Below are 26,339 nucleotides of genomic sequence, written 5' to 3'. Positions count from 1 at the left end.
TCAATCATTCTCGTTATATGCCGAGGCTGACCCAATTAATGCAGATAATATTTTACGTCGTGTACTTTAGTGAGAAAGCGATAAACGAAGTAGTTACCATTAAATCGGTCATAGTGATAAAAGATATAGATTTAATAAACCCAAACACACATTTCCCATAACTAAGTAATGCACGGTGATAATGCAATATCCGTACCCAAAGAAATCAATCCAACTCAACAAATTATTGTGTACATATCTAACCGGCCCAAAAATACAAAATATTTACAAGTAACCAATAATATAAATCATCCACGATTAAATTTCAATAAATAATTAAAATAGCTTGACACCTAAACAATTATTGTCATCCTCTACCGTTGTCGTCGTAGGGACATAAATATTTTCATCCTGCAATCCATCGAGGCCGTAGCAATCCGAGGTCGGCATCGCGTTAGGTATGATCCTGCGTCTTGAGCACGCGACCTTCGCGGCTTTGGACGGTAACACGCGAGACATCATTGCCTTCTTTGCAGAAGAGATCGACAGTCGGCGCGACGGAGGTGGTGGTGGTGGTGGTGGTGTTAGCGGTGTATTGTATTGACGTTGTTGCGACTGCTGTGGTGGGGATGGAACTTGGTATGTCACTGGATCAAAAAAGGCAGATTCCATTAGTGATAAGGACGATTTACGGTCGAGGAAGCCGCACGCGTCGTACACGCTTTGTGCGATCGTGTTCATGTCGCAGTCAGCGAAAGGTTCGGCTAACCGTTGCTGGTTCGCGAATTGTTCAAAATAGTATGCATTCGTAGACGACCGCGGCGACGAAGACACGGATGATGCGGGTGTGGATGCCCCTGATGTATGTGAGGTTGATGACGAGGTTGATGTGGTCGAAGTGGGTCGTGTGTCCCAAAGCGCTTCCTGTAATCTCTCTGATGCCGCGATCGCATTCGTTGGGACAGTAATACCAAGTCCGTCTCTCTTCTCTCGCGACAGCTTGCCACCATTCTCGGTAAACGGTGATGGTACGTCTTTCGGCTTACTGTAGACATATGCATGACGATTTCGGAATGGATTGTTACTACTCCGCGGGGTTTCCGGCGGTGTCGTTCGACCGAATGCAGGACTCCTAGGCGTAATCGGTGTCATGGTGCCAGTCTGCTTGTCGATGATAGTTCTCGCAGGCGTGCTCGGTGTCTTGTGAAATACGTTACGTGACAATTGGAATTGTTGCTGCCGCCGCTGGTGCTCTTCGCTCGACACCGTCAACCGTGAACAACTCTCGACAGCGTGATAGAGCTCTTCGAGCGTTATCCGTGTCCGGGAGTTCGTGTCGAACATTCGATCGAGAATCGCATTGAGTCCAGTAGACACTGGAAGGATGCGTTGGAGATAGCGAGGGGAGCGGAGGTATGCGCGGAACGAGTCGTCGGTTATGGTCGCGGTCTTCCATGGGTTGCGGCCGCATGTCAGGTTGATCAGAATCACGCCAAGCGACCAGACGTCGTTCGCCGCAGCGTCATATCCGCACTGATTGGCGTCAGGGTGACATTCTACACTTGTTAGCCGATGCGAAAAAGGACAGATAAACGGACGACGTACCTGGCGAAACGTAGAAACTCGAACCACATCCATGCTCGTAGGAGACGCGGTCAACGGTAGCAAGACCAAAGTCGGAGAGCAGTATCCGCTTGCCGTCGTTGGCAACCAACACGTTTTCTGGTTTCAAATCGCGATGATATACTCCTAGCGAATGGCAATAATAGACCGCGTCGACAAGCTGTAAAAAGACAGACCGGGCGAGTTCGTCGTCACCGACGTATCTCTTCTTCTCTGTGATGTTAAGGAAGAGGTCGCCTTCGGCGCAATACTCCATGACGACGTAGAGGCCGTCGTCTCGGTTGATGACTTCGGCGACCGACACGATGTTCGGGTGGTGATGGACTCTTGACAGCAGATTTATTTCTCGTAGGAGGACCTCATTTTGGGTGTTTGCCAGCGGTTGGCCTGTGGAAGGGTCTCGTAAGAGCGCTTTTACTGCATACGGCACTTTCGTCGACGTGTCGAGAGCCGAGTAGACGACACCGTATGCGCCAATACCTAGGACGTCAACGAGCTGGATGCGCGCCGCGAGCAGTGTCCCAAGCCGCGTTCTGGCTACTGTTGCAAGGACTGACGAGCTGGACGAGTGCATTATGCTCTTGATCTTTTCTCTTGCTGAGTGCTGTCGTCTGCTGAGCGTGGTCGCAGTGGAGGTAGAGCACGGCGCAGATATATTAAGTGAGCTAACTGCAGATGAGCGGTCGTGGCCGGAAGAGGAATTTGGACGGGTACGACGCTAGCCAGCAATCATGGTATTGCCCCCTAAGATTATGTGATAGATACAAAGGGTACGATTGCTTTCTTGCCTTCACGCCAGTGGGCGGCTGCAACTCCCATCGCCCAAATAGATCCCCTAACCCACATCACTCTATCGCCACTCAGGCTCACGTTTCGTGGTCCTCGCAAAAATAGAGATCTGCACCACGGCGACTTGCAAATTGCGACGACGCGTGCTCATCCATCATCATCATAAGTGGAAACCAAAGCGCAGGCCAATTTGTCTCTGGTCTCCACGTGCCTTCGGTGCGTTGTATCACGTTAATCTGGACAACCGAGAAGGTTCAAGTTGACCGGGGCGATTGTGGAGTTACACTATACTGTATGTTACAGCTTCATATTTCCTCCCTAGGCGAGTCGCGAATATGAAATTTAATAATACTGCCCAATCGGCCCCCACAGTCGCGGTTTAATTTCTGCTCGATGCCACACCTGACGTTTATTACACGGCAGGAGATAGTCTATGATGTCATCGCCGATCCTGCTTCATACACACAACTGTCAGAAACTTCTAATGAAGAAAGTTCGACGTATAATTGCACTGCTATTTATTTATTCAACTTATTCATTTATTTATTTTGTCATCATCGTTTCTTGTGGCACCCTAGCGACAGTAGGTTGGAGTCGTGATTCCTCATACCGTCAAATATTACGCTGCGCTATTTCTGGTTAACTTAGCGCTGACGAACACTAACTATATTCGACATCCTTCAGTTTGTCCGCAGTTTGCTCCACGCCGCCCACATCGCGGCTCAATCTGGGACGCTGCCCCTTGCAATGACGTCGCCCCTCGCAGAAACTCATATACGATACATCCAGGACACACCTTGCGTCATTCAGTATCGTTTACTCAGATCTGTGTATCCGTTGCTTACCGTTGCCGAGTGCCTAATTTGCAAGCTTATTATTCTCTCTGAACTCACGGCTACAAGGCACAGCCACTAGCATCAAGGCAGCATGTTGTAGTCGAGCTCATAATAGTCCCAAAGAATTTCTCCCAGACACGCACCTCTGCTACAATTAGCCGGAGATCAATACCCATTACGACTGTCGATCCGCCCGGTCGTCATACTAAACCGACTAACAATATTATTTGCATATTAGTTGATTACCAATTAATGAGATTGATTCATCGATGGTAATCTTTGTTTGGTATGGCGCTCCGAGGTCAGGCGGGATCTGCACCTTGTAAATACGTCATTGCGCCGCGACAAGTTATCAAATAGTTGACTGGCCTACCCAATACGAGTAATGTGAATTTCAACACAGCAGCGCCAATATCCGTCACAATTCATCTGCAATCAGTCTATTATCGGCACGTAGTTCTGCCCTTTTGTCGCTTGGGAGTATAATCGGCTAGGAAAGAGATGTTTCAGATCACCTGCTTATGAAGATCACCAGGTGTCACGGCCGCGGTTGGATGTCATGACACCTGGATTGCTCACAACAATGCCTTGTTTGTTGCTCCTACTAACCGATAAGCATTCATGGTGAGTGACAACGACAGTCTCTCTCTTGCAGAAGGTTGGGCGAATTTCTTGTCTTAATCAAAATCCCCTCTTGTATCGCCAGTCCTTGGTATACAGTGACCATTTGTCACGATATCCCTTGACATCATCATGTTCATGGCAATCTAATAGACATCTTGCTGATGGACGCCTTTGCGGAAATCCAGGCAGCCAAATATTGTCTTCTGCTTCAACCGTACGCCGGCCTAAAAGTAGCCATACTAGCTTAAAATTCGATGCTCTCTTGTCCATCAGACGTTTCCCTGATAGATATCGGAGTGCCTGGTCGATGATTGCTGAGTATTCTTCATAGCTTAGCCTCTTATGTCGCTTAAATTCGCTGGCAGCATTATGTGAGAGTTTTCGGTGGTGAGCGATGTACTGTGGAAGACTTCAACGATAGAAGGATACGTGTTGATTTACTGATTTTTGTTTTTCTTGGTCTTTAGCATTATTGGATCATCGCATCAGCGCCAGAATTCTTAATTACGGCAATTGCTTTGTCCAGGACATACCACATACGCCATCAAAACGAACGCTCATTTGATACATCATTTTGACTGATCCGCTTGTTTTCATGATATTTCAAGTGGTAATCAGCATCGTACGTGAATTATGCAAGAGAACTTGCCTGATGCATGTATATTTAAAAAATTTGTGATCGGTCTTAGGAGGTCGCTTCCTATATTTGCGATTATGAGTGCGCTAGGCATCTCTATAATACAGGCAACACCCGTTTTCGGCACCATAGCAATCTCGGTCAACTGGTATTTTCAGTAGCAAATTTTGTTTTTAACTGCCAACCCTATCGTCTGGTTAATTATCAGGACTATATCGACAGGAGGAGTTTGATTTTGCTGGAAGTGTGGTTATTGATGGATTCTTACTGTCCCGCACTATAGCCGACATGCAGAAAATTCCGATCCAGTATATCTCCTTTTTTTGGCTAGCAAAATAGATATGTCTAGGGCTGTTGGCGGATGTCGGATAAGGCAGATAATGTGGAGTATTTAATGTCAGGTCCAAGGTTCACAGTATTGTAGCCAAGAAGTGTATATTATATTCCGGGAACGCTTAGAGATCTGGGAGGATATATTTTATCGCAATGTCCGAATGAGTTAGCTATGGATTTCGAGGCTTGTATTCGAGATTTGAAAAAAACTGGATTATTTCCTGGGAATTCAGGACTAAATATGCGGCTCAGACAGAACATTTCACATTCTTGTCGACGCGCTTGCAGAATGCAGACCGTCCATGCCGGTACGCGTGTGCTGACAAGTACATTGTCTATGTAATCCTGATATTTTATTATTTACTTTAATGTGAGAGAGTCGTATTAACGGACATGGTGAAAATTTTGAATTGGTATCTGATCATTATCTGACCCACTAGGTACCGGAATGGAAAAGTGATGGTATTTTGCGACCATCAAGACGCGGGGTATATGTCGCAGACAGTGAGGCTCACCTAAAGCAGATTCTCATTGCTCAGACCGAAAACTCTAGTCCGACATAGGATGAGATTGTATAATTTGAATAAGTAAATTCTTTGTATGACTACTGTAGGGGTGGATACGATTACGGTACCGTCAACCTTTGAGATTATCGTAAAGTTAATCGCAAAAATGAAGCTCTAATCGTAAAGTAATCGTATAGTGAAGTATAAAATCGTAAAGTAATCGTATTTCTTATTAGGAAGGTAGGTTATTAACCTTTGTCCAGGAAACCTCTGTCCTCTGAAATATCATCAAAATTGGGCGTATCAATGGTTAGGGTTTAGAGATACAAATGTCCGTACAACTATACGATTTTTTGCGAGCAACCACATTCATTGCTCGTATATTTAATCGTAAACTTTTGCAACCAATCGTATAGTAATCGTATTAGACTATATGATTACGAGTTATGATTAATCGCAAATCGTATCCACCCCTAACGTGAACATCATTACTGTCCACGATGTATCACACAATTTATAAGAGTCTTATCTGTGTACTGAACAGCAAGCATTTTATCATAATCACAGCAAGACCGCTTAATATCTACCGATGCACAGCGATATCAAGCAAATATTTGTATAATTTGTTTAGTAGAGCTATAATTTGTGGAACCAGGATAGTTATAGGGTATTATTATTCTTGACTGGACTCAATCGCGTAGTCACCGATCACAGGGCAATTTCAATCTTAGAGCTTAGAGAAGTGTGTGATTACGGGACTGGTCAAAACTCACAAGTGCCGATAAAGGAAATTGCTTGCCGCAACGTCATCCCCACAACAATAATCCTACCAACGACTGCTGAGCCGCACATCTTCACCGCGACGAAAAATTTTTCAGCAAGAAGATATGGCACCGGAGAAGAAGTACGTGGTCGAGCATATGGAGGATGGTATTTCACCTTGGGTCCTTCTCGAATATCTGGCGATCTCGCACGACGTCGGCGGCGGCGCGAAGTTTTACTTAACATCGCTGATGCCGTCATTGAAGATGTCGTTACCGCCTCAACTGGTGGACCCGGAGGTTGCGACGACCACCAGTACTGACGTGATTGATTTACCTGGTGTCAGGGAATTAGCGGGACACGGACGCGTGTGCTTGCTCGATCCTGGTGCTACGAAGGATTTGGCGCCTCAGGATGCGCAAGTCTTTGATTGGTTTGTGTTTGGTGGGATATTGGGAGATCATCCGCCAAGAGGTGAGTTATTTGTAGTAAATAGCACTCCAAGCCGCTGTCAGAGGCTGACCGACTGGGCAGATCGGACGGGGGAACTGAGGAAGTATGGGTTTGAAGGACGACGGCTGGGACCGAAGCAGATGACGACAGACACGGCCATCAGAGTAGTGAAGATGGTTGTTGAGGATCAGAGTGTGTACATATCACATTAATCCCATCATCACTAAAGACACTAACGAAATAGTTCCACTTGACAAGATAGAATACGTCGATTTTCCGGAGCTGCGGTGGAACAAACACGAGAGCACGGAGATGCCGTTCCGATACGTGAAAGATGGCCAGACGGGAGAGCCGATAATGCCGGAGGGCATGCGGGAGCTGATTCGGCAGGATTCCAATAGAGGATTTGATGAATTTGTGTGAAACGAAGTTCTGCTGGTGCAGCAGCGAACAGGTAGTCAAATAAGGAAATACAAATACGATTAAGCATTCATAGTTCACGGGATCTGCAGGTGGATCTGCAGTCGCACAAGGCGATCCGGAGATAGCCGCGTGATCTACGCAGCCCATGTGTGCTTTAGCAGTGAACGGGAAACTGACAGCAGGTACAGAAACGTGACTCACGCGTAGCAAGATCGGCGCGGGGTGTAAACTCGGCGTTGGCGCATAATAGCGTTGCCCCGCTTGCTCGTGCATCTGCACCCACAACAGCGGTGACGCCTTGCTGGGGCGGCCCCCCTCCCAAACCCACGCTTACTCCTCTCCCCTCTTCTCATCTGTTCTTCACAAAAGTTCCAGCACTTCACTTACTCTACAGATCACCGGCAGCAGCAGTAGTAACACGAAAACCGCGGAAATCAAAGGAATGCCGCAGTTGCCGTCCGCCTGCATACACAACAAGCTGTCTCTACCTTCACTTTCGTTGTCTCTTTCGCCGCCGTCTTTTGTCCAACATCTATCGCCTTCAGATGCCGCCTCCAACAACATGCAGCAGCAGCTGAACGAGTCGTACTGGTCGACGCTAAGCGCCGGCCGTGCGATGCTGCTCACTCCGCCAGACGAGATCATCTCTAGCAGTCGCTTCCCTAGACGGAGCAGTTTTACTGCTGACAGCTTCTGTCCGCACGACGACGACGCGCTGCTCGCCGCCGCCGCTGCAGTCGCACTCGAGCAACTCCCTGCCGTCAACTCACTCGAAGAATCATTCCGGCTGCTGTCCTTTTCCACGTCTGCGTCTGGCGGCACTTTTGCACACCGTATCCGAGAGTTATGCTTACGGAAGTACCCGGAACGACCGGTGTACTTGAATCTCACGCACGCCGTTCCTCTGCCCATGTTGCAAAACTTCATGTCGGTGTTGTCACCCGCCGCCTCCGCTTACTTGTCCGCATCTTCCGCATCGTCGACGTCTTCCATCTTCTCGTCCGCGTCGTCATTCTCCTCTCAGACTTCTACCGCTTCACAAGGGTACTTCTCCTCCACATTGTTCGAGTCCTATGTCGTTTCCCGACCTGGCACAGTTGTCCCGCCGTCCTCTATCCACTATGCGTTCTCGATCTCGCTCCTACCAACGCATAGACTGCCGGACTTTACATTATTTACCCAATCTCGACTCTCCGAACTTCTCCCTGGCGGTGTTCTAGTATTGGTGCATCCCACCTCGTTGTCGTTCTACTATGACACGCTGCTGTCAGTATTAGATCCACTGCTACACACTCTCCTCGCTCTCAACAAACTATCCACGGCCGTCTGCCAGCGCCTGTCGGAGCCGCCCGCACCGGTACCCGATTTCAGCAGCCAGAAAATCATCCTGGAAGAAGCAGGAGGCGAAATTCTCTATTCTGAAGAACGATTGATATCCGTCGACGACTGGGGCGTGCGGTGGCTCTCAGACGAAGAACGCTGGATATCCGAAAAAATGGGCGTCGAAGGAAGTATCTCTCTCTCGGGCGATGTCGGGAGTAGCTCTGGCGGTGCGCGAAGAGGGAGCGATGTCATTGATGGGCTGTATCGCGAGTCCGAGGACATCCACGGCACGTCCAAAGTCGGCATATACGTCATTCGCAAGCGATGATTTGCGTTTATCATTTCATTGTCAGGGGCTTGTATTTGCATATCATCATTAGTGGCAATTACTGTTATTTTGGGACACGTTTTGGGTTGGAGTACATTTATTATAATTGGGCTGGCATTTGTTATTGTCAAAAAAAGGGATGGTAGGGTCTGGTTTGATTTGCACACTTAATGTTATGGTTGGCTATATATCTAGTCATGTATGATATATAAATAATGGAAGTAAGATACACCGCTCATTTTTTCTTCTTCTTCCTGCGCAAAATCGCTAAATCCTCATTTGCCTCCTCGCTTTTTAACCCCGTCATCCCACCAAAGGGCTTCTCCCGATGACGTCCGCTGTTGGTCACAGTCCCGCCGCTAATTCCATCATCTCTATGATGACCAAACGGCAATGCTTCCCGATCACTCCAAAACGCCGCAATCTCATCCCGTTCACCAACCCGACCGCCTCGTTTCCTCTTTTTTACCCCATTCTCAACAACAGCAGTTTGGACAATCTCTCCCCGTCGCCGCAAATTCTTCCTCCTCTCGCCAACGCTTCCCATCATTCCGCTTCCGCCAGACGACGGCGACCCAGGCGTCTGGTACCCTGAAACACTCAGTAATAACGAATGATCGTTCGCGATATCCAATAACTCTTTATCTTCCCTTAATTTTCGGCGCTGCGACTCCAACTTGGCCAGTAACTGCTCCCGCACAGTCTTGGCTTTGACAGCATATTCTTCCTCTGCGGCTGCAACATCACACTCATGCTCCCTGTCCGCGCGTGCGATAAGAAACCTTTCGTTCAAGTACAACGTCACCAAGTCCGCGTCCCGTTCTTCCTCCAGATCGGTGACGCGGTCAAGAAACACGGGGTCGGTCCCGGCGTGCAGTGCCGCAAGCTTGCTTTGCAAGTCGGACAGAGTGTCGCGGTATATAGCATCCTTCTGGCTCGCGAACGCGCTTGTCAGGTACGCATACCGGTCTGTTAGGTTGTGTCGGCGCTTGTCGCGTTTGGAGGTTGTGTGTTGGTGCGTGTGTGTTGGTGGTGGGGATGGCGTCGACGTTGGTGATGGCGGGTCCATCGTAAGTTTCTCTCTTCCTTTTCTCTTCTTTTTCTCTGCGCGATTATTGTAGTGAGAAATTAATGGTAATTGCTTCAGGACGGAAGTCTATGACCTTGACTGAGTGATACTATCGCGAGGGAAGATTTACTACCGGCTACGAGCGGCGCCGCGGAGGTGCCGACCCTACCATGTTGAACCCGAACTTTATTCTGTGGAATAGGGCATAAGGAGGTTAGAGCCTCAATAAAAGCACGTGTTAAAGGGGATTTAGTATGTAGTAAATATTGGTGCAATGCTCATTCCCTGAGCTCTTCTCAAAGAGATTGTTTACGATTTACACTCAGAGGCGTGATGGCCAGATTTTGGGAACCTATGAAGGGCAGAGTGGGGGGCATTTCAGGATACAGGATTGGGTTGAAATCCTCCGGCTCATGATTTCATACAGACGATTACAATCGACAGTCAAAGGTGGAAGACGTCATGGCTAGGCGGCAATACGAACAAGAAATGGAAGGAGCTGATCCGAGTTTACATGCCGCCCATGTGGCCTAAGACCCATTCTAAAGCTGTACAATTACCCGTGGCTTTCGTTATCTAATAGTACTTTCTCACGTTCTTTCTGACATTTCTTTCCATCTCCTCTTTTCTCTGGCGTTCGCTCCGCACCTCCTCCATCTTCAATTCCCTCCTCAAACGGATCCTATCCAACGCCAGTATCCGTCTCGCCAACTCCTCTTCCGAAACACCAGGAAATGCAACCATGATTTTTTTCGGTGGCTTCACCAGGGCACGCGAAGGCAACGGATCCATTCGTCGTGGATGTAGTTGCGTAAGTAGCACCCAATGAGAGCGGCTCCATGCTGGATCTGGATTCGGGTTTGGTGTGTCGCCGAGTGTGCCGGAATCAGGGAACTCTGGAAGTTCTGTTGTTGTCAGGATCGAAGAGGTTATTGACGGTACTGGGGAGGATTGTTTCGTTAAGACTTGGCACAGGGATAATGTCGGTTCTGTTGATTGAGATAGAAGAACTGGCGAATGTGGCGGTGGAGGGAGGGACACCGGTTTGAGTGGTGAGCTCGACCGGCTTCTATTCAGTTAGTCGTGGCAATTACTAAAGCAGTAACAATAAAATACCTCAAGCTCTCGACACCGTCCATTTTTTTCGAATTTTGTGTGACATTCAGCGAGGAAGAGCTCCGCTCTTCAAATGCTTGGTGTTCAATCACTGAACTGGGTCGAATCGACGCTGGCGACTGATCAGCTTGGTCTTCGTAGATAAGCACAGCTGTGGTTGATGATTCCCGATGGATTGCCATATTTCTAACAGAGTCTTGTGAAGGCACATCAGCAGGTTGACTGGAAAATCTCATGTGCTGCTTCGTTGTCGGAACCGTTGGCTCAACTCTTTGTTCTAGATCTCGAGCATTTGCCTCCGCAGCACTGTCTTGACTCTCGGCCTCCTTCTCATACAACAAGTTTTCAACAATATTCTTCTCTATTTCTTTCTTCCTGGGAGATCTCTTTCCCGCGGCCCTGCGTTTTCTAGCACTATCAACAACGCCCGGAGTACTCCCAGCATTCGCAAGTCTCAATTCCTTTTCGCGTACCGGCGTGCCTGCGCTGAAAATAGAAGGCGACCTGATAACCTGCACCCACGCAGCCGGACTGTCGCTCATAGGCGGAAAATTTATCGTAGACGACGCACTTCCACTTTGCGTACCCTCGAATGCATCATCAATATTCCTCTTTTTCCCAGTGACGGCTTGACCCGGCGGGAGGATGGAATCAGTTCCCGCGATAGTCACGTTTACGCTCCAATTTGGAGTAGACGGGTGCTGTACAGCTGCTGGATCCAGTTCCTCTTTGCGTCCTCTCTTTCTCCGATAACTCGACCGAGCGTTTATAATGCCGGACGTATTCTCAGTCGACGACGACGAAATGTCACTTCCTAAAATCTCTCGTTTGGCAAGCTTTAGCGGCGACACGAACGGTAGGATGTCAAGTGGATCGGGGGAGATCGAGCCATCATTTCGTTGCTGCTGCTGATTTTTGTGGGTAGTTCGTGTTCTGCGGGTTGAACGAGGTGCGATGCTAGATTTTGAGGGGGTCGAGATCGTCGTTGTCGTAGTGGCAGCGCGTGACCGTGGTGGCATGTTGTGCACGTATAATCGAGTCACGGCGTTAATATTTGATTAATAAAACGAATAATAATAGATGAGATACCTGTATACAATGACACTGAATGAGATCGTGATTTGTGCTTTGACGATGCGGCTCGTGGTGTGACAGTGATTCTGTGGACATCCGCACGATGGAATTGCCATGGCAACGGAATATTCCGCGGTTAGGGATATTATTATTAGAGGACGCTCCGGGGGATAGTCGACGTACAAGATTTGGGGCAACGTCATCGCATACGAAGTATTCTGTTTAATGTAATTGTTACTACTAATTATGCAAGAAGCAGGTCAAATCATGAAGGCAAGATTCTCAATAAATAAATTCACTCAGGTTCAATGTGATTAGAAAGCGCCACTTGTGTATAGGTTTCTTGGTGTATACGTAGATCGATCCCACAGCAAACTTGAGCACACATAGTTATTTAATTTTAACTGCCGATTTGCGGATGTCGTATCGTCACTTTCGGTAATATCGGCGAAACGGCAACAGCTCTATTTCGAAGGTTCACAAACGTGAAACATAAATTCGCCGACAAACTTGCTTCACGACGAGCGCCTGTGGGTCACAACTACCTCCGCATGGATGCGGAATGCCAGTGTCACTTGGGATTCGCAAAGGACTACAAAAGATCTTTGCCTAATCAGGTCCAGCCCTGGCCCGAAGTTAAAGATGATGACCGTGCACATCTGCTCTCTGACTGCTAGTACATTAGTGCACTAGTGCGACTGATAGATGCGTCCTTCTAAATGAGAATTATTATGTGAACCGGGGATATTGTTCATTGTTATGCACCCAGTAAGAGTAATTTGATTTAACAAATCAATTGAGACCCGAAAAACGGTGTATACCGAGAAATATTGAGCACCAAATACAGAAAACTAACAACAACAGGCCAACAAATTTTGCGACAACACTTTTGATGAGACCATATACTCCAGTCCTAAGCTCATTGAATGGATTCAGCGGCCAAAATATCTCAATTCAAAAGGTCTAGCCACTAAATATGTGACTATTGCAAAACCAAACGACAACTCAAATCCGACATCGCCAGGTATCAATGCCGCGATAGGGCCAGTCCACCAGACCTGATACATACCCAAAACTGCACCCGCAACTCCACAGCAAAATGCAAAGCAAGCGGATAGGCCGAGGGGAAGTTTCGATGGGTTGTCGTAATCGTCGACGTTGTATCCGCTAAAGCCGCGTTTGAAGAGGAAGTGTTCTGGGAGAGAAATTCCTTCGTATATTGCTAGCCAGTAGCCGATGATGTTCATGAAGTTGTCCATGAACGTCGCGAATGAGTAGTACGCAGGTATGGAAATAGCCAAGAATACGCCGGTGGCTATTATGGTCCAGATGAGTCGCGGAATTTTGGCAAGGTTTCGGTCAATGGTTTGGACAGAGAGCGCAACCGAGTACATGTTAGGGCAGTTGTTCGCAATGGTTGAGAGCGCCATGAGAACAAGGCAGAACTGGCCAAAACCGTGAAGCGAGTCTGGAACGAGAATTGCGTAAAACAGACCGCCAATTCCGTTTGCGTCGTAATTATCTGCGTAGGCTGTACTAGTGAGAGTACCGGTCATGCAAGCTGCGCCAAGAATTTCACAAAATAGAAGTGGGAAACCGAGACCACTAATAACAGCCAGGAAGATCTTGATCCGGGATGTCTGCTTGGGCTGATACACAACGTAGTCGGATGCATAAGACGCCCAGCCGGTAGCGAAACCAAACACGGCAGCACCGAACGAGAGAACGTTTCCGGCCTCGATCCGTCCAGATTCAAGGGTGCCGAATGTGAAGTTTCCAGAAATCTTGAATCGCGCAATGACGATCAAAAAGATAATGAAAGTCGGAATCCAGGCCCATTTCTCATAAATGTGAACGGCTTTGTATCCAAAAAGTGTAATTGCGACGGTGCCGAACGAGACGACAATAATACCACCCCAAGGCGGTAAACTTCCGTTATTGACGGTGTGCAACAATTGAGCCGCTACAACAGTGTTGACAGCCGACCAGCCCACGCACGCGATACAGTTGAGAACAGCGAAAATCTTCACGCCGTGGAAACCGAACCAGAAGCGAGAAAGGATCATCTGCCGAAGTCCAAACCGCGGACCGAAGGTCGAATAGAATGCAACGGGAATGATGCCGATGATGTTGAAGAAGATTATAGTGAGGACCGAGTCCCAGAACGACATGCCGAAAATGCCGATTCCAAGAGTGCCAAGGGAAAATGTAGAAACAACCATATTCGCCGCGAACCTTTAAGATATCAGCACACGAATATGACATACTGCATCGAAAAAACTTTACCACATGGACGCAGCATTCCACAGCGAGTTGTCCGTCTGTTCTTCCTCTGGGACACGTTCGATGCCACGAACTTCCATCTGGAAGCGCGCGGCAAGACGCTGCACCTTGGCATAGAGAGAATTGCCCGTGATGAAGTCGACATCCTGGATAACACCAGCATCCTTGTCCTCATGGATGTTGGAAGAGTCGGAATCTGTCAGAGTTGGCGCATCCGCGGCTTTTTCGATGGTGGACAGTGATTTATCGGCAGACATAGCGACGACCAAAGTAACTAGGATGGAGTGTAGAGAGATGCAGCCAAAGCCAGCAAGCCGAGAGTCAGAGACGAGGGCGGCCGACTGTGATTTATAGAAGGACAAGTCAGAGACTCCTGAGATGAGCAGGGGTATCACGAATCGCATTGACAGGGCGCGCCCTGGGCTGGGCCGCGCAAGGAACGGGGTCCGATAAGCCGAGACATAGATAAGTGCACCATAGCGTCGACTCACTATAAATGAAAGGCGAGCAGAGACTGAGAGTTAGAGTGGGGCACGCGGCGAGAGCGAGCGAAAAACAAAAAAAAGTCGAGGCCGTGCAGCGGTATCGCACATCGCCGCTGCGACTAGGCAGACTGTACAAGAACGGGACCTGAGTCGTCGGAAACCGGCAGCCAAGGCTTCGCATTTCTTATTCCATGCACCTACAGTCTTACGTGCTTCCGATCAGGTCCTGCTGCCCACTGATCGAAGAAATTAGCATTGGTGGCCCGTGATCGTCAACACTGTAAGGTTCAAAGTCTTTGAAAACAACACCAAGCACTCGCCCAGACTTGCTCAGTGCTTGCAATTTGTTTAGCAAATTCGATAGTCTACTAGCCAGATAGCCTCTCCTGAATCGAGCGTCGGCTTACTTGATTCCGCAGTGCCTCGGACTTGATGAAGATTGCCGACATCGATTTTGCGAGTGACAACCGCCCCGATAGCGCCACCGACGTCTTGGGCGTCCAATATTGTCAGCCACTAGCGGAAGTTGTGCGCCTCCTGGATGCGGCTTCTTCGGACAAGCCCGAAACGAACGCTTTTGTGCATATAATGAGTCTGACTGCCAAATTTACAATCCTACCCCTGGAACTAACCGCACCACCGTCAAGAATAGCAGATGAATAATTGTGGACGACTTCAACATAATTAGCAAATATCATATATATCCAGAAATAAAATTATAACATCAAGGACATACGGAATGCCACTAACCCCTTCTTTTGTTAGTACTTTTATTACGCACAAATCACTACATGCTGACATATAATTTTGTTCTATCATCAGCAGCCACTTGATAGTGCTTCCTTGCATTGACCTCGACTCTTCTAGAATGCTTTGATTGACTTTCTAGGGCTTTCCTGAATATTTCATTTTGTGCTGAAATATTCGGAAGTAGGCAAAAGAGCACTATACCTAAAAAGGCGATAAAGTTGCCCCATTTGGGCTAGACACGTCATTATTCGTAATATTCGGTGATTTGCGAATAACGAATACGAATATAGTATTACCGTATTCTGAACAGCCCTACAGAATTTCTTACGACGGCAACGAGCTATATTAAAGATCTGCAGAGACTATACGCAAGATGTATATTTAATACATGCCATGAATTTCGACACCCTGACAGCAACGCAGAATCAGTAATAACCCTTGCCCAAATAATTGTTAATACGTCGTGCAACAAGACGGTGCCGACTTCGGAGTCGGAGTAGTCCAGTAGCTCCGCTTCGGTGAGATAATGTATATCTGTCATTCTTAGGTAGTGAATTCTATGTCCAAAATAATAATTGTCTCTAGCTACTGGCGAGCGCTCCCTTTTTATCCTACACTCTCACTTGGACAGCCAGACGGCCAGTCTTGTCTTAGCCCGCATTACATCCGCATCCTGCAGCACTACTACGGAGGTTCCGAGACCCGGAGCATGATCCGAAGGACAAGTGAGAAGCCGATACACGTAATTTCCGAGGGGTCATATGCTCATTCTCTGCCAAAGGACCCTACTCATCCCTGGGATCCACATAGTGGTAGGGCTGTACACGATACGATATCACCGGGGTTTGCCGATGTCGCATATCGTATCGCCCGCCAGAAAAGCCTAGCGATATTATCACCTATTTTATCGCCCTATCGTGTAAAATACGTTACGATATCGCCAACTAGGCGATAATGCGTAAAGATAAATATCGAGATTAATTTAGCGCTATTAATAATATGGTTTGGGGTTTAGCAAGGAGCGCGGAAGAAAACTTATTGAAGACAGGAAGTACCTAGGAAGGTTGCTTCAGAAGTAGATCTTGTTGTACGCGGTAGTTGGCTCACGATACCGTACGCTAGTCCCAAAGAGGAAGAATTGTATGAAGCCGCATGAATCTCCAAGATTACATAGCCAAGCAAACGCTTGGACCGTAAAAGTAACCGAGGCAGAGCGAGCCACGGTTAGGCCTATGACACATCCAGTATCGGACAACTCGTAATGTTCTGTAAGAAGCGCAGATACACATTGTATATTTACGCACATGGAAGAATTCGTCGATGGAAGAGCGATAGATCTGGCCAGATTCGCATAGCATCGACCCGGAATAGTCGGGATTATAATAAATTGGGGGTAGCGATCCAGCTGGTGACTCACACAGGATCAAATATGCATTTTGTAGTCATAAGCTAAGACGAGATCGACCAAGTTTCTTGCACACTCGATTATAAACGAATGGATTCCTCAATCCTAAGCTGAGCAATCGTCCATCGAAAGTCGACAAAATACTGATCATGCAAGGAGGTCCTCAAGGTAATATCTATGAAACAAGTAGATGTAATCGATTACAATTTGGATCCACAACTCCCCATAACCTTGAGCATCTGCATATATTCCCTACTGAGCTACGGTTGTGCATGAAACGATGTGCCACAGTCGCCTAACTAGATGGTGAGTAATTAGCACCATATACCAACGCATAGTGACTAATTCAATACACACTTGGCATGCCCATGGCCAATCTATTAGTAATAATATTGGAACAGAGAGCTTGCCATTCCATTTTGAGGCTACCAGATCGACCTATCTACTCATCGCTACTACACCACAGAATTTTACACATCGATTGGAAAATGACTATGCCTCTTGGCGTCGTTGAAGGCCACTAACACACGATACAAACAAACTTCACCATTGATAATGTTTCCAAAAATTGTGCAGTTGAAAACGATTTCCTTTGAGTGTAGCTGTAGGTTCGATTACATAGTCCGCGTGCATCAGAGAATCCACATATTGTATTTACCTCTGGCTCTAGTGCAATTAAGAGATGCAGTAGAGCGGCGCCGGAAACGGTCGAACATAGTTTCCCTGGACCCGCCAGTATTTTATTCTTCGGCCTAACTCCAATGGTTCCTTGGGCAACTTTTTTGCTCAGCAAACCAACAGCAGTCGGCACGACTATAGAAATATACAAATGCACTGAAACTTAATCTCTCCGATTTTAACTGTTTACGGGAGTGCCTTGCAGCCAAACTACGCTTGGGCAGTTTTGTGGCTGAGGACCGTGTAACGAGAGCTTAGTCCCAACCTTGATACAGGGGCCTAAGGGCTTCTATCTGCTTTCCTCCTTTTGCCAAATCGCAAACCTAAAATCTGTTATCTAACGCCAGATTAGAGACTACAAGTTAGAAGTCGTGTATGCTGCATGAAGCACCAATTTTGCGAAAATGAGTGAATATTGCTTGGAAGGTACCAGCTATGAAAACGGTGCATACGTAATCGAACCTTACTCGGTAACGGACCTGAATCTTAATGTTCGAGCCGTCGTTTTAAAAGCTGACGAATGCCAGCTGGCAAGAAAGTGATTTTTCCTATTCAAGCATCGCGAAATTCTATTTTCAATATTGACATTGGGATTCGCCTCGGTCATATCCAGAAAATGCCACTGTATTGTCCCGGACAAGCATGGGACGGGTTGGATTTTAATGCATGCTTCAAAGAGGTGTCCGTGGTGTTTCTTGGAGCACACTTTATGTCCAGCTAATTATGTCCCAGGTATATTCAGAGCTTACTACCATTGTCTCTGCTCGCAGTATCAATTACGTTGCTCAGCCAGCCAGTGTTTCAATTGGTCCGCCGCCTTGTTAAACGATCACAGCAGTCGAACATCTTACTTGACGGCGATGATGCATTGACTATTGTTCAAAATCGAACGGCAATCAATAATGATGGCGAACTTCTCTATCGGCTCAACACCACTGACGCGTCCGCAGAGTACTCTGAAAATGCCACTTGCGCCGAAGTAGCGAGCACTGAAGGCGGCGTTGTTCAGGACGAGGATGTCGATATTGTCTTTTTGCATTCTCGGAATGTTAGATTTCGTGCAGCGTTGGAGCATAGTCTCTTACTTGGTCTTATTACCATCCATGCCATCGTAATTGCAATTTTGATTTTCTACCATCCCGGAAATGCAAGCGGCCACCTGAGTACGGTCCAATTTATTTCAGTTGGGTTTTGGACCTACGCGCTCGTCCTAGCTATTTGCAAGAACTCCAGGTTCATAAAGAATGCCCCTCGTGCATTCTGGAGTCACTCTTCGATTCTTTATTTCACACAGTGGCTGGTGTCTATTATTCAGATTCATTCAGTTTTTGTCGTTGAGCATGACAGCCTCTATCAACTCATTGCGATTGCCGATTTTATTCTTTCTACAGCTCTATGGATCCTTGTCGCGACGTCGTCATTGGGCCGCATCCCCGCATACGTTGAGACAAGTAAAGGAACTCAACCTAATCCTGAGCCATATGCGTCCTTATGGGACATACTTACTATTGGTTGGATGTATCCGTTACTTTTCAAGGGGTTAAAACAGACTTTGACTATGGATGATGTGTGGGATCTGTCTCCTCGATTCCGAGTTAAATCGATTCTCGCAGACTATCGGGCGCTTGAGTAAGTTCTATTCTGTCAGTGATCCATCAATGACCACTGACGTATCTTTAGAAAATCGTCCTTTCCGAAGCGTTTATTCCGACATTGCCGTCGCGATCTCTTTACCAGCAGTATTTGGACCGTTATCCAGGCATTCGTTTCATTCGGCCCCACGCTGTTGATTCGAACTATTTTGCGTTATTTGGAGGACCCCTCCTCGCAGCCTCGGCATATGGCTTGGGTCTACGTTGGACTTGTGTCTGTCGCACCATTTATAAATGCCGTCTGCAGCGTTCAGTCGCAATGGGGATTCCGTGGGATTGCGATTCGACTACGGGAGCTCATAGTCGGGGAGCTTTACGCCAAATCTCTTTTGCGGAATGCAGCTTCTGTAGCTGCGGATGAGGAAGGCGAATCAAAGGACAAGAAAGACAAGAAGGACAGTGGCCATGACGAGGCCTCAGCTCTCACAACAGGTTCGATCATAAATTTAATGGCGGTTGATTCCTTTGTCATTTCCGACGCGTGTCTTCAGGTGCAACAATTGATCAAATTTGTGGTAATGTTTATCATATCGTTTGTCTTACTATTTGACACCCTGGGTGTTAGTGCTCTGGCGGCTATTTTGACCATGTTCTCCCTGCTTCCTGGAAATTATTGGGTCGCTAAACAGTTCGGAAAAACTGTACAGGAAATGATGGCATTCACGGATAAGAGGATTCAGAAAACAAATGAAGTCTTGCAGAGTATTAAAATTATCAAATATTTTGGTAGGTAATTCATCTCTATATCGTCATTGTAGGTACTGACACACATACAGCGTGGGAGCCTAGTTTTTCCAATGTCTTGCAAGATATCAGGAAGAAGGAGACCGAGAAGCTGAGAAAGTTTTACATTCTTTGGTCATCTGGTGGTAAGTATTAATAGAATCAATTAGGTGTTGTGCACCGTGCCTAATAGTGACAGGCTTTTTCTGGTATGGTTTTACGCCAATTGTCACGTTCTTCACTTTTGGATTTTACACACTAGTAGCCAAAGAGGAACTCACTGCGACTATTGCCTTTACTTCGATTGCAATGTTTAGTCTGATGCGCACGCCAATGGAAATTCTTGTCGACGCATTCACTAGTATTGTTGAAGCTACTGTTTCCATGAAACGCATTGATCGCTTCTTATGTGAGGACGGAACAACCAAATACGAGCAGTTGGCAATGCCAAAGGACGGAAATTCGCCGTATATCGGCTTCCAAGATGCGTCATTCTCGTGGGGAACGGGGATTAAGGAGCGCGAGTTTAAACTTCTAGATCTTGCGATTGATTTTCCTGTTGGTAAGCTCACCGTTATTGTCGGACCAACGGGTTCGGGAAAGACGTCTCTTCTTATGGCATTACTTGGTGAAATGAAACTACTCGAAGGAAAAGTATGTCTTCCGTCTCGTAGAAGCCGAGACCCGCCAAAGCCAGATCCAGAGACTGGAATGACAGATTCTGTGGCATATTGTGCTCAGCAGCCCTGGTTGTTGAATGACTCTATTCGGAATAACATTATTTTCGGGGCACCATATATCGAAAGTCGGTATAAGAAATGTGTACACGCATGCGCTCTACTGCGAGATTTTGACATTCTGGAATATGGCGATCAGACTCAGATCGGCGAGAAAGGTATTGCATTGTCAGGTGGGCAGAAGCAGCGAATATCTCTCGCTCGAGCTGTATACTCATCTGCGAAACATCTTCTTCTTGATGACTGCCTAAGTGCCGTTGATTCTCATAGCGCCCATTGGATCTATGAAAAGTGTATCCTTGGATCAATGATGAAGGGACGCACGTGCATTCTCGTGTCTCATAATGTCGCGTTGACTTTGCTCGGTGCTGATCATGTTGTTGCTATCGATAATGGAAGGATTAAAGTCCAAGGTACCGCGGCAGAAGTTTATAGTTCAGGAGCATTGGGAGAAGATGCGGGTATTCAGAACTCAGCATCTCAAAATTCATCCCGAAATCCATCGCGCGCAGCTTCCTCGATTAGCTTGGTTTCAAAGTTGAAGACAACTGTTCAGACTGACGAAATTGACGAGGCGGATGAACCGGAGGACCCAGAGACCGAGATTCTATTGAAATCTCGAGAAAATCCGGAGCAGGTCGAGGATACTGAACAAGGGCGTGTTAGCTGGGAAGTGTATATGACCTATCTTCGTTCCATGGGATCCTATTTCTTCTGGACAGTGATGGTTGTCATTTACTTTTCTCAACAGCTGGTACAGCTCGCACAGACATATTGGCTGCGGGAATGGGCCAATGATCTCCCGGAGAGTACGCAGCAGCTCGGTGCGAGAGCATTACCACATCATTCGTCAAGCTACTACTTCTGGGTCTACGGGTTGGCATCGATTACGTACATTATCATTTCGATTTTGCGGATCTTTATCATGTTTATGGGCGTTGTCAAGGCATCTAAGCGAATTTTTAAGCTTTTGCTGGATTCGGTATTGCGAGCCACACCTAGGTTTTTCGACACCACTCCGGTAGGCAGAATTCTGAACAGATTTTCGAAGGACATTGAGACGATTGATATGAATGTTGGTCCGGATGTCTACTCCATTGGTCATACCACGCTGCTGTTATCATTTGTTGTATTTACAATCTCGCTTGTGTTTCCAGCTTTTTTGATCGCGGGAGTTTTGATCGGTGTTGTCTATGCAGGATTCACTGCGTGCTATCTCTCATCTGCTCGAGATCTTCGTCGAATTAATTCCGTTACTCGAAGTCCTATTTATCAGCACTTTGGAGAAACTCTTGCGGGTTTAAGCACAATCCGAGCGTATGGCTGCGAGAAGCGTTTCGTGGATGGAAACATTGAGCGAGTGGAATACAACACACGACCGTACTGGACATTCTGGGGTCTTATGGTTTGGCTCATGCTTCGCGCTGAGCTGATCGGAGGGGCTGTTTTAGCTGTGACCAGTGGATTTTTGGTCAAAAATACTGATAAGATTGACGCTGGGCTGGCAGGATTATGTTTAACCTATGCGATCACATTCGGACAGACTACCATGTGGTTCGTAACTTCGTATACTAATATTGAGATGAACATGAATTCGGTTGAACGTGTGAAGGAGTATATTAATCTCGCGTCCGAGGCCCCGGATGTTATTGAGGATGCACGACCTCCCACGGAGTGGCCTAACAAGGGGGCAATTAGTGTTGAAAATTTATCGTTACGATATGCGCCGGAATTGCCAAAGGTCATTGATGATATTAGTTTTGAGGTGAAACCGAGATGGAAGGTTGGCATTGTCGGTCGTACTGGAGCTGGGAAGTCTACGATTGCGGGAGCATTTTTCCGAGTTTTAGAGGCAGAGACTGGAAGAATCTTAATCGACGGAATCGACATTGCCAAGATTGGATTGAGGGACTTGAGAAGCGCTTTGGCGATTATTCCTCAAGGTATGTCTTAGTCTTAGTTTCGCATAAGCGTGTGTTAACAATACGTAGATCCCACGTTGTTCGCAGGAACTATTCGGTCGAACTTAGATCCATTTGATATGTATACCGAGACGGAAATTTTCCTGGCCCTTCGTCGTGTCAAGCTGATCGACATTACTCCAGAGCCTACAGATGAGTTGACGGAAGAGCAGAAATCAAACGTCTTCTACGACCTCACCAGTCCGATAGCGGAAGGCGGCGGCAATCTATCGCAGGGCCAGCGCCAACTCGTCTGTCTGGCTCGTTCACTCCTCAAATCTCCTAAGGTCATCATCCTCGACGAAGCGACAGCGTCGATTGATTACGAGACAGACGCACAGGTTCAACTCACCATTCGTGCGGAATTCTCACACTCGACGATTTTGACTATCGCCCATCGGTTGCGGTCGATTATCGATTACGATATGATTTTGGTGCTTGATTCTGGCCATGTGAAAGAGTACAACAAGCCACATCTCCTGCTGCAAGATAAGGATTCGATTTTCAGGTCGATGTGCGAAAGTAGTGGTGAGTTAGACGTACTGGAGCAATTGGCACGGACTGCATATGACCAGCAGACAGCAGGTTGATAAAATGTGTGGTCAGTATAAGCGATAGCGATATTTCCAGTTACAAATGATCGAAAGGTTTTAGCGTTTTATAATAATTGGCTATAAGTTATATGGGATAATAGCAGGGGAACGAGTCAATTGTCGAAATCCAATACACGCTGTGAAAATGAACTTTTATTGCGCACATCGACTAACTCAAAGAATCTCTAGCACGATCCCCTGCTCCCAACATGTGACATTTAAGAGTCTAACTTTTTTGATTGAAATATTACTACAATTATTGGGCGAAAAATGAAAGAATTAATAACGCCGACGAGGAACCAAGACTGGAAAATGCCTGGTCGTGGGAAGGAAGATTTTGGAAAACCCTCGTAGGGAAGAGCAAGGAGATGAAAGAAAAAAATAATAGAATCGAAAACCCTCAAACATCTTCGAGTGACCACTCCACGATGTTTGAGCTGGGAACGTTTGGATGAGTAATATTACGCTAATACCGTCACTCCCAAGATGCATAGACAAGGACTGAATGTGAGATAATGCCAAAAGACTGGACCCTAGGGTCTACTGGCGCAGAGGGCGAGGGACATTTATACACCCTAACCCGCAGCAAACCTTAGAGTCTCTACCAAGTCGATGCAGAGGTCGCGATCTTTTCGCCGAATTTCTTGCTGTTTTGGCAGACGGTTGCCTTAAGTTGCAAATATCGCTTGCATAGTGGTAAAGCAGAACGTCTTGGGCTGCTAACGTATCGGTATTAATTTGCGTATTAATATATCTCCAAATCCAAGGTCAAGTGTAGAATTGTGGCGAATGAGCACATGGCCTCGTACATTTCTGCATCGTAGCCTATACATCTCCCTCGGCTTCCAGCTATCTACCAGGAGAAAGCATCGTGGTGGAGAATATATGACACCACTATTATTGTTCGCACCTTCGGTTGGTCCGATAGGTGCAATTCGTCGCATTCTCGGAGTAGTCCTGTTCTCAGTTATTATTCTCAGAAATTCAAAAGTAACTGTCCATATATATGCAGCAGATGTAAGCAAGCGCATAGACATAAAATAGCGAAATTGCCAAGAATGGAACAAGATGCAATACGGATCAAGCAGAAAACATTCAACAGCATTCTAATAGACATTAATTGCGAGCAGGGAACGCGAAACTAAGTGTAAGTATCGATGAATTTTAACGCCTTAGGTAGAATAGAGGCTGGGCAAGAGAGAGATCACCAATACCTCCAGTGCAACAGCATATCTTCGATGAGTTCAACAAATTACCAATGAGCCGAATATGCGATTTACCGGATAGCGAACCCAAACGGCCCGTCTGCATGTGACAAATCGAATTGCATAACTAACCCTAACCATCAGATGGGAACTGCTTTCGGAGTTAAATGTAGCTCGTTAGAATGCCCGGGCTATGGAATTCCATACGATTGTAGGTGGCTCGCTAGAGTCATGTTTTGCATTTGCCAAGAGAATAGCGGCAAATTCCACGGAAACAGCCATTAGGACCTGTAAGGCAATTTCTGCGGAGCATCTCGCTTCTTTTGATGTCAGAGGCCGTGCCGGGGATAAGAGTGGTAGCGGTAGCCGAATTACGGACATACGTTTGTCGTTAGGTACTGCGACTGCGGGGTAGTCAATGTCGAAGTTGGAGAACCTGTCAGACTCCGAAGCCAATTGATCGACCGTTTTGCAGGTACCTTCAATAGCAAGTCTCACAAAATCAACGAGCGAAGAGCACAAATAGTTTTTCGCGACGACACAATAATTGCTGCGAGGGTGCTGATGACAACTACGTTACGCTCTAGGGCAGCAATATTTTTCGAGTGTTTCTGCGCTTCTATGGAGATTCAGCAATGCGATTTAATGATAATAACGGCGTTTCCACCATATCGACTCTTCACTGAAAGCAGGCTCCACTACACACTCACTGGGTCCCACGCGCTGTACCGCCGATCGAGAGCAGGGGCGCTCATGACATCATTGACTAATGCAATATATCCTTTTCGGAAGGCATCGCGCCTCAAAGGCAGATTGACGACTTGGGGTCGACAGCGATCTCGGCGAATGACTGAGACTGTTAACGAACTGATTGGAATGTCGCCGACTAAGAGTAAACGCAGCGGAAACGCCTGACGCTCGTGGGGGGCTGAGGACGGCTCGCCCAGTCGTCCGCGGTCCGCTGATCAGTTTGAGACTTGATCTTGTCATTTCCCCGCATCATCTCGATCCACAATGATCGTTCATTCGACAGCCACCTCTTCCCTACGCTGCGTATCAATTTGCGCGTGTTCTCTTGCATCTTATGGGTGAGATCCTGCATTCGATTCGTCGCCCCACCTTCGATCATCCTCACGTGAGAAGTCTAAAATGTGTGGGCTTTGGTCATTTCGAAAGTAGTTTTTACCCGGCCTATCTAGGACTATAACCGGTGAGCCGCGCTATCGCGGTTTAGGAATAGTTGGCCATGAACTTCAACTTTTTCCCGTACCTCACAATATTGTCAGCTAACAATATCGTTTAGCATCTTGGATAGGCTGATTATATTCATTTTGCTGTCCGTGAGAGCAAACTGTATGATGTAATTGCATTATTTTCTCTGGCTGTACCGTACACTAGTCCAACAGTACAATCCGACACGGTGTAGTCGTCCAAGCCAATGACATATATTGAATACCTCGAACCTGCACTTTGACACAAGCTATTTCAATATTAATTATTCACGTAAAGACAACGTGCAACGATGAGCAATATTTTCTCGCCTTCTCAACTACGTACTAGTCCGCGCCAACTCGCAGTGCCATTAGACTTCGCGCGTGCAGATGAGGGGTAAGCAGTTACCAACAACCGAACAATAGACTCCCCCGTCGGGAGCCATGGGATTGCCTGTGTACATGCGAAATCTGATCATTGTAGTTGAGCTTGTGTATGCTTTATACTATGTACACCTACGTAGTAGAAGTGGGCTATTGGAAGAGACATCGTCAATAGTAATTTGGCGGTTTAGTAAGATTAGCTAGATCGACAACTAAATTCTAATAAGTAATGACTTCTTAAGTTTGATTGTTTAGAGTGCTTACGCGCTTGCGATTGTTATCAGGTGATTCGGATTTTGGGGTCCGTGCAGAGAATAGTTTTATATGGACAGAGGCCCGCTTGGCAAGAGAAGAAGAGACGAATTTTGCGGGGGGACTAGTTGGTGTGGTAAACCGG

The 26,339-nt window shown here is 46.9% G+C and overlaps 7 protein-coding genes across 7 annotated transcripts; 3 read left to right on the top strand and 4 right to left on the bottom strand.

Moving 5' to 3' along the window:
* Positions 1-79: 79 nt before the first annotated feature.
* Positions 80-2,479, bottom strand: V1508DRAFT_369575 (kinase-like domain-containing protein). Its single transcript, XM_066937442.1, has 2 exons — positions 1,585-2,479; positions 80-1,535 (listed from the first exon to the last, which is right to left on the bottom strand). Exons 1-2 carry the CDS (start codon positions 2,174-2,176, stop codon positions 316-318), a joined length of 1,812 nt encoding a protein of 603 aa, XP_066796331.1. The 5' UTR covers positions 2,177-2,479; the 3' UTR covers positions 80-315.
* Positions 2,480-6,063: 3,584 nt separating this feature from the next.
* V1508DRAFT_93869 (SAM-dependent RNA methyltransferase) lies at positions 6,064-7,311 on the top strand. Its single transcript, XM_066943110.1, has 3 exons — positions 6,064-6,563; positions 6,624-6,734; positions 6,787-7,311. Exons 1-3 carry the CDS (start codon positions 6,215-6,217, stop codon positions 6,963-6,965), a joined length of 639 nt encoding a protein of 212 aa, XP_066796330.1. The 5' UTR covers positions 6,064-6,214; the 3' UTR covers positions 6,966-7,311.
* A 1-nt stretch (position 7,312) lies between these two features.
* V1508DRAFT_93870 (uncharacterized protein) lies at positions 7,313-8,734 on the top strand. The gene has a single exon (XM_066943111.1). The coding sequence runs from the start codon at positions 7,408-7,410 to the stop codon at positions 8,614-8,616; it is 1,209 nt and encodes a 402-aa protein (XP_066796329.1). The 5' UTR covers positions 7,313-7,407; the 3' UTR covers positions 8,617-8,734.
* Positions 8,735-8,790: 56 nt separating this feature from the next.
* On the bottom strand, positions 8,791-9,800 carry V1508DRAFT_416045 (Sds3-like protein). The gene has a single exon (XM_066940161.1). The coding sequence runs from the start codon at positions 9,683-9,685 to the stop codon at positions 8,852-8,854; it is 834 nt and encodes a 277-aa protein (XP_066796328.1). The 5' UTR covers positions 9,686-9,800; the 3' UTR covers positions 8,791-8,851.
* A 289-nt stretch (positions 9,801-10,089) lies between these two features.
* On the bottom strand, positions 10,090-11,950 carry V1508DRAFT_416044 (uncharacterized protein). Its single transcript, XM_066940160.1, has 2 exons — positions 10,802-11,950; positions 10,090-10,751 (listed from the first exon to the last, which is right to left on the bottom strand). The coding sequence occupies exons 1-2, from the start codon at positions 11,818-11,820 to the stop codon at positions 10,262-10,264; spliced, it is 1,509 nt and encodes a 502-aa protein (XP_066796327.1). The 5' UTR covers positions 11,821-11,950; the 3' UTR covers positions 10,090-10,261.
* Positions 11,951-12,454: 504 nt separating this feature from the next.
* Positions 12,455-14,818, bottom strand: V1508DRAFT_93832 (permease for cytosine/purines, uracil, thiamine, allantoin-domain-containing protein). The gene is made up of 2 exons (XM_066943109.1): positions 14,162-14,818; positions 12,455-14,110 (listed from the first exon to the last, which is right to left on the bottom strand). The coding sequence occupies exons 1-2, from the start codon at positions 14,560-14,562 to the stop codon at positions 12,808-12,810; spliced, it is 1,704 nt and encodes a 567-aa protein (XP_066796326.1). The 5' UTR covers positions 14,563-14,818; the 3' UTR covers positions 12,455-12,807.
* A 2,980-nt stretch (positions 14,819-17,798) lies between these two features.
* On the top strand, positions 17,799-23,532 carry V1508DRAFT_416034 (P-loop containing nucleoside triphosphate hydrolase protein). The gene is made up of 7 exons (XM_066940159.1): positions 17,799-17,946; positions 18,004-18,157; positions 18,209-19,105; positions 19,157-19,854; positions 19,905-19,997; positions 20,051-22,531; positions 22,580-23,532. Exons 2-7 carry the CDS (start codon positions 18,093-18,095, stop codon positions 23,137-23,139), a joined length of 4,794 nt encoding a protein of 1,597 aa, XP_066796325.1. The 5' UTR covers positions 17,799-17,946; positions 18,004-18,092; the 3' UTR covers positions 23,140-23,532.
* The last annotated feature ends 2,807 nt before the right edge of the window (positions 23,533-26,339 follow it).

The sequence above is a fragment of the Lipomyces doorenjongii genome, assembly GCF_038497915.1.
Source record: "Lipomyces doorenjongii strain NRRL Y-27504 unplaced genomic scaffold V1508scaffold_19, whole genome shotgun sequence".
NCBI classification, from domain to species: Eukaryota; Fungi; Ascomycota; class Lipomycetes; order Lipomycetales; family Lipomycetaceae; genus Lipomyces; species Lipomyces doorenjongii.
The sequence above is the reverse complement of the archived record's forward strand: the minus strand, read 5'-3'. Positions and strand labels throughout refer to the sequence as shown.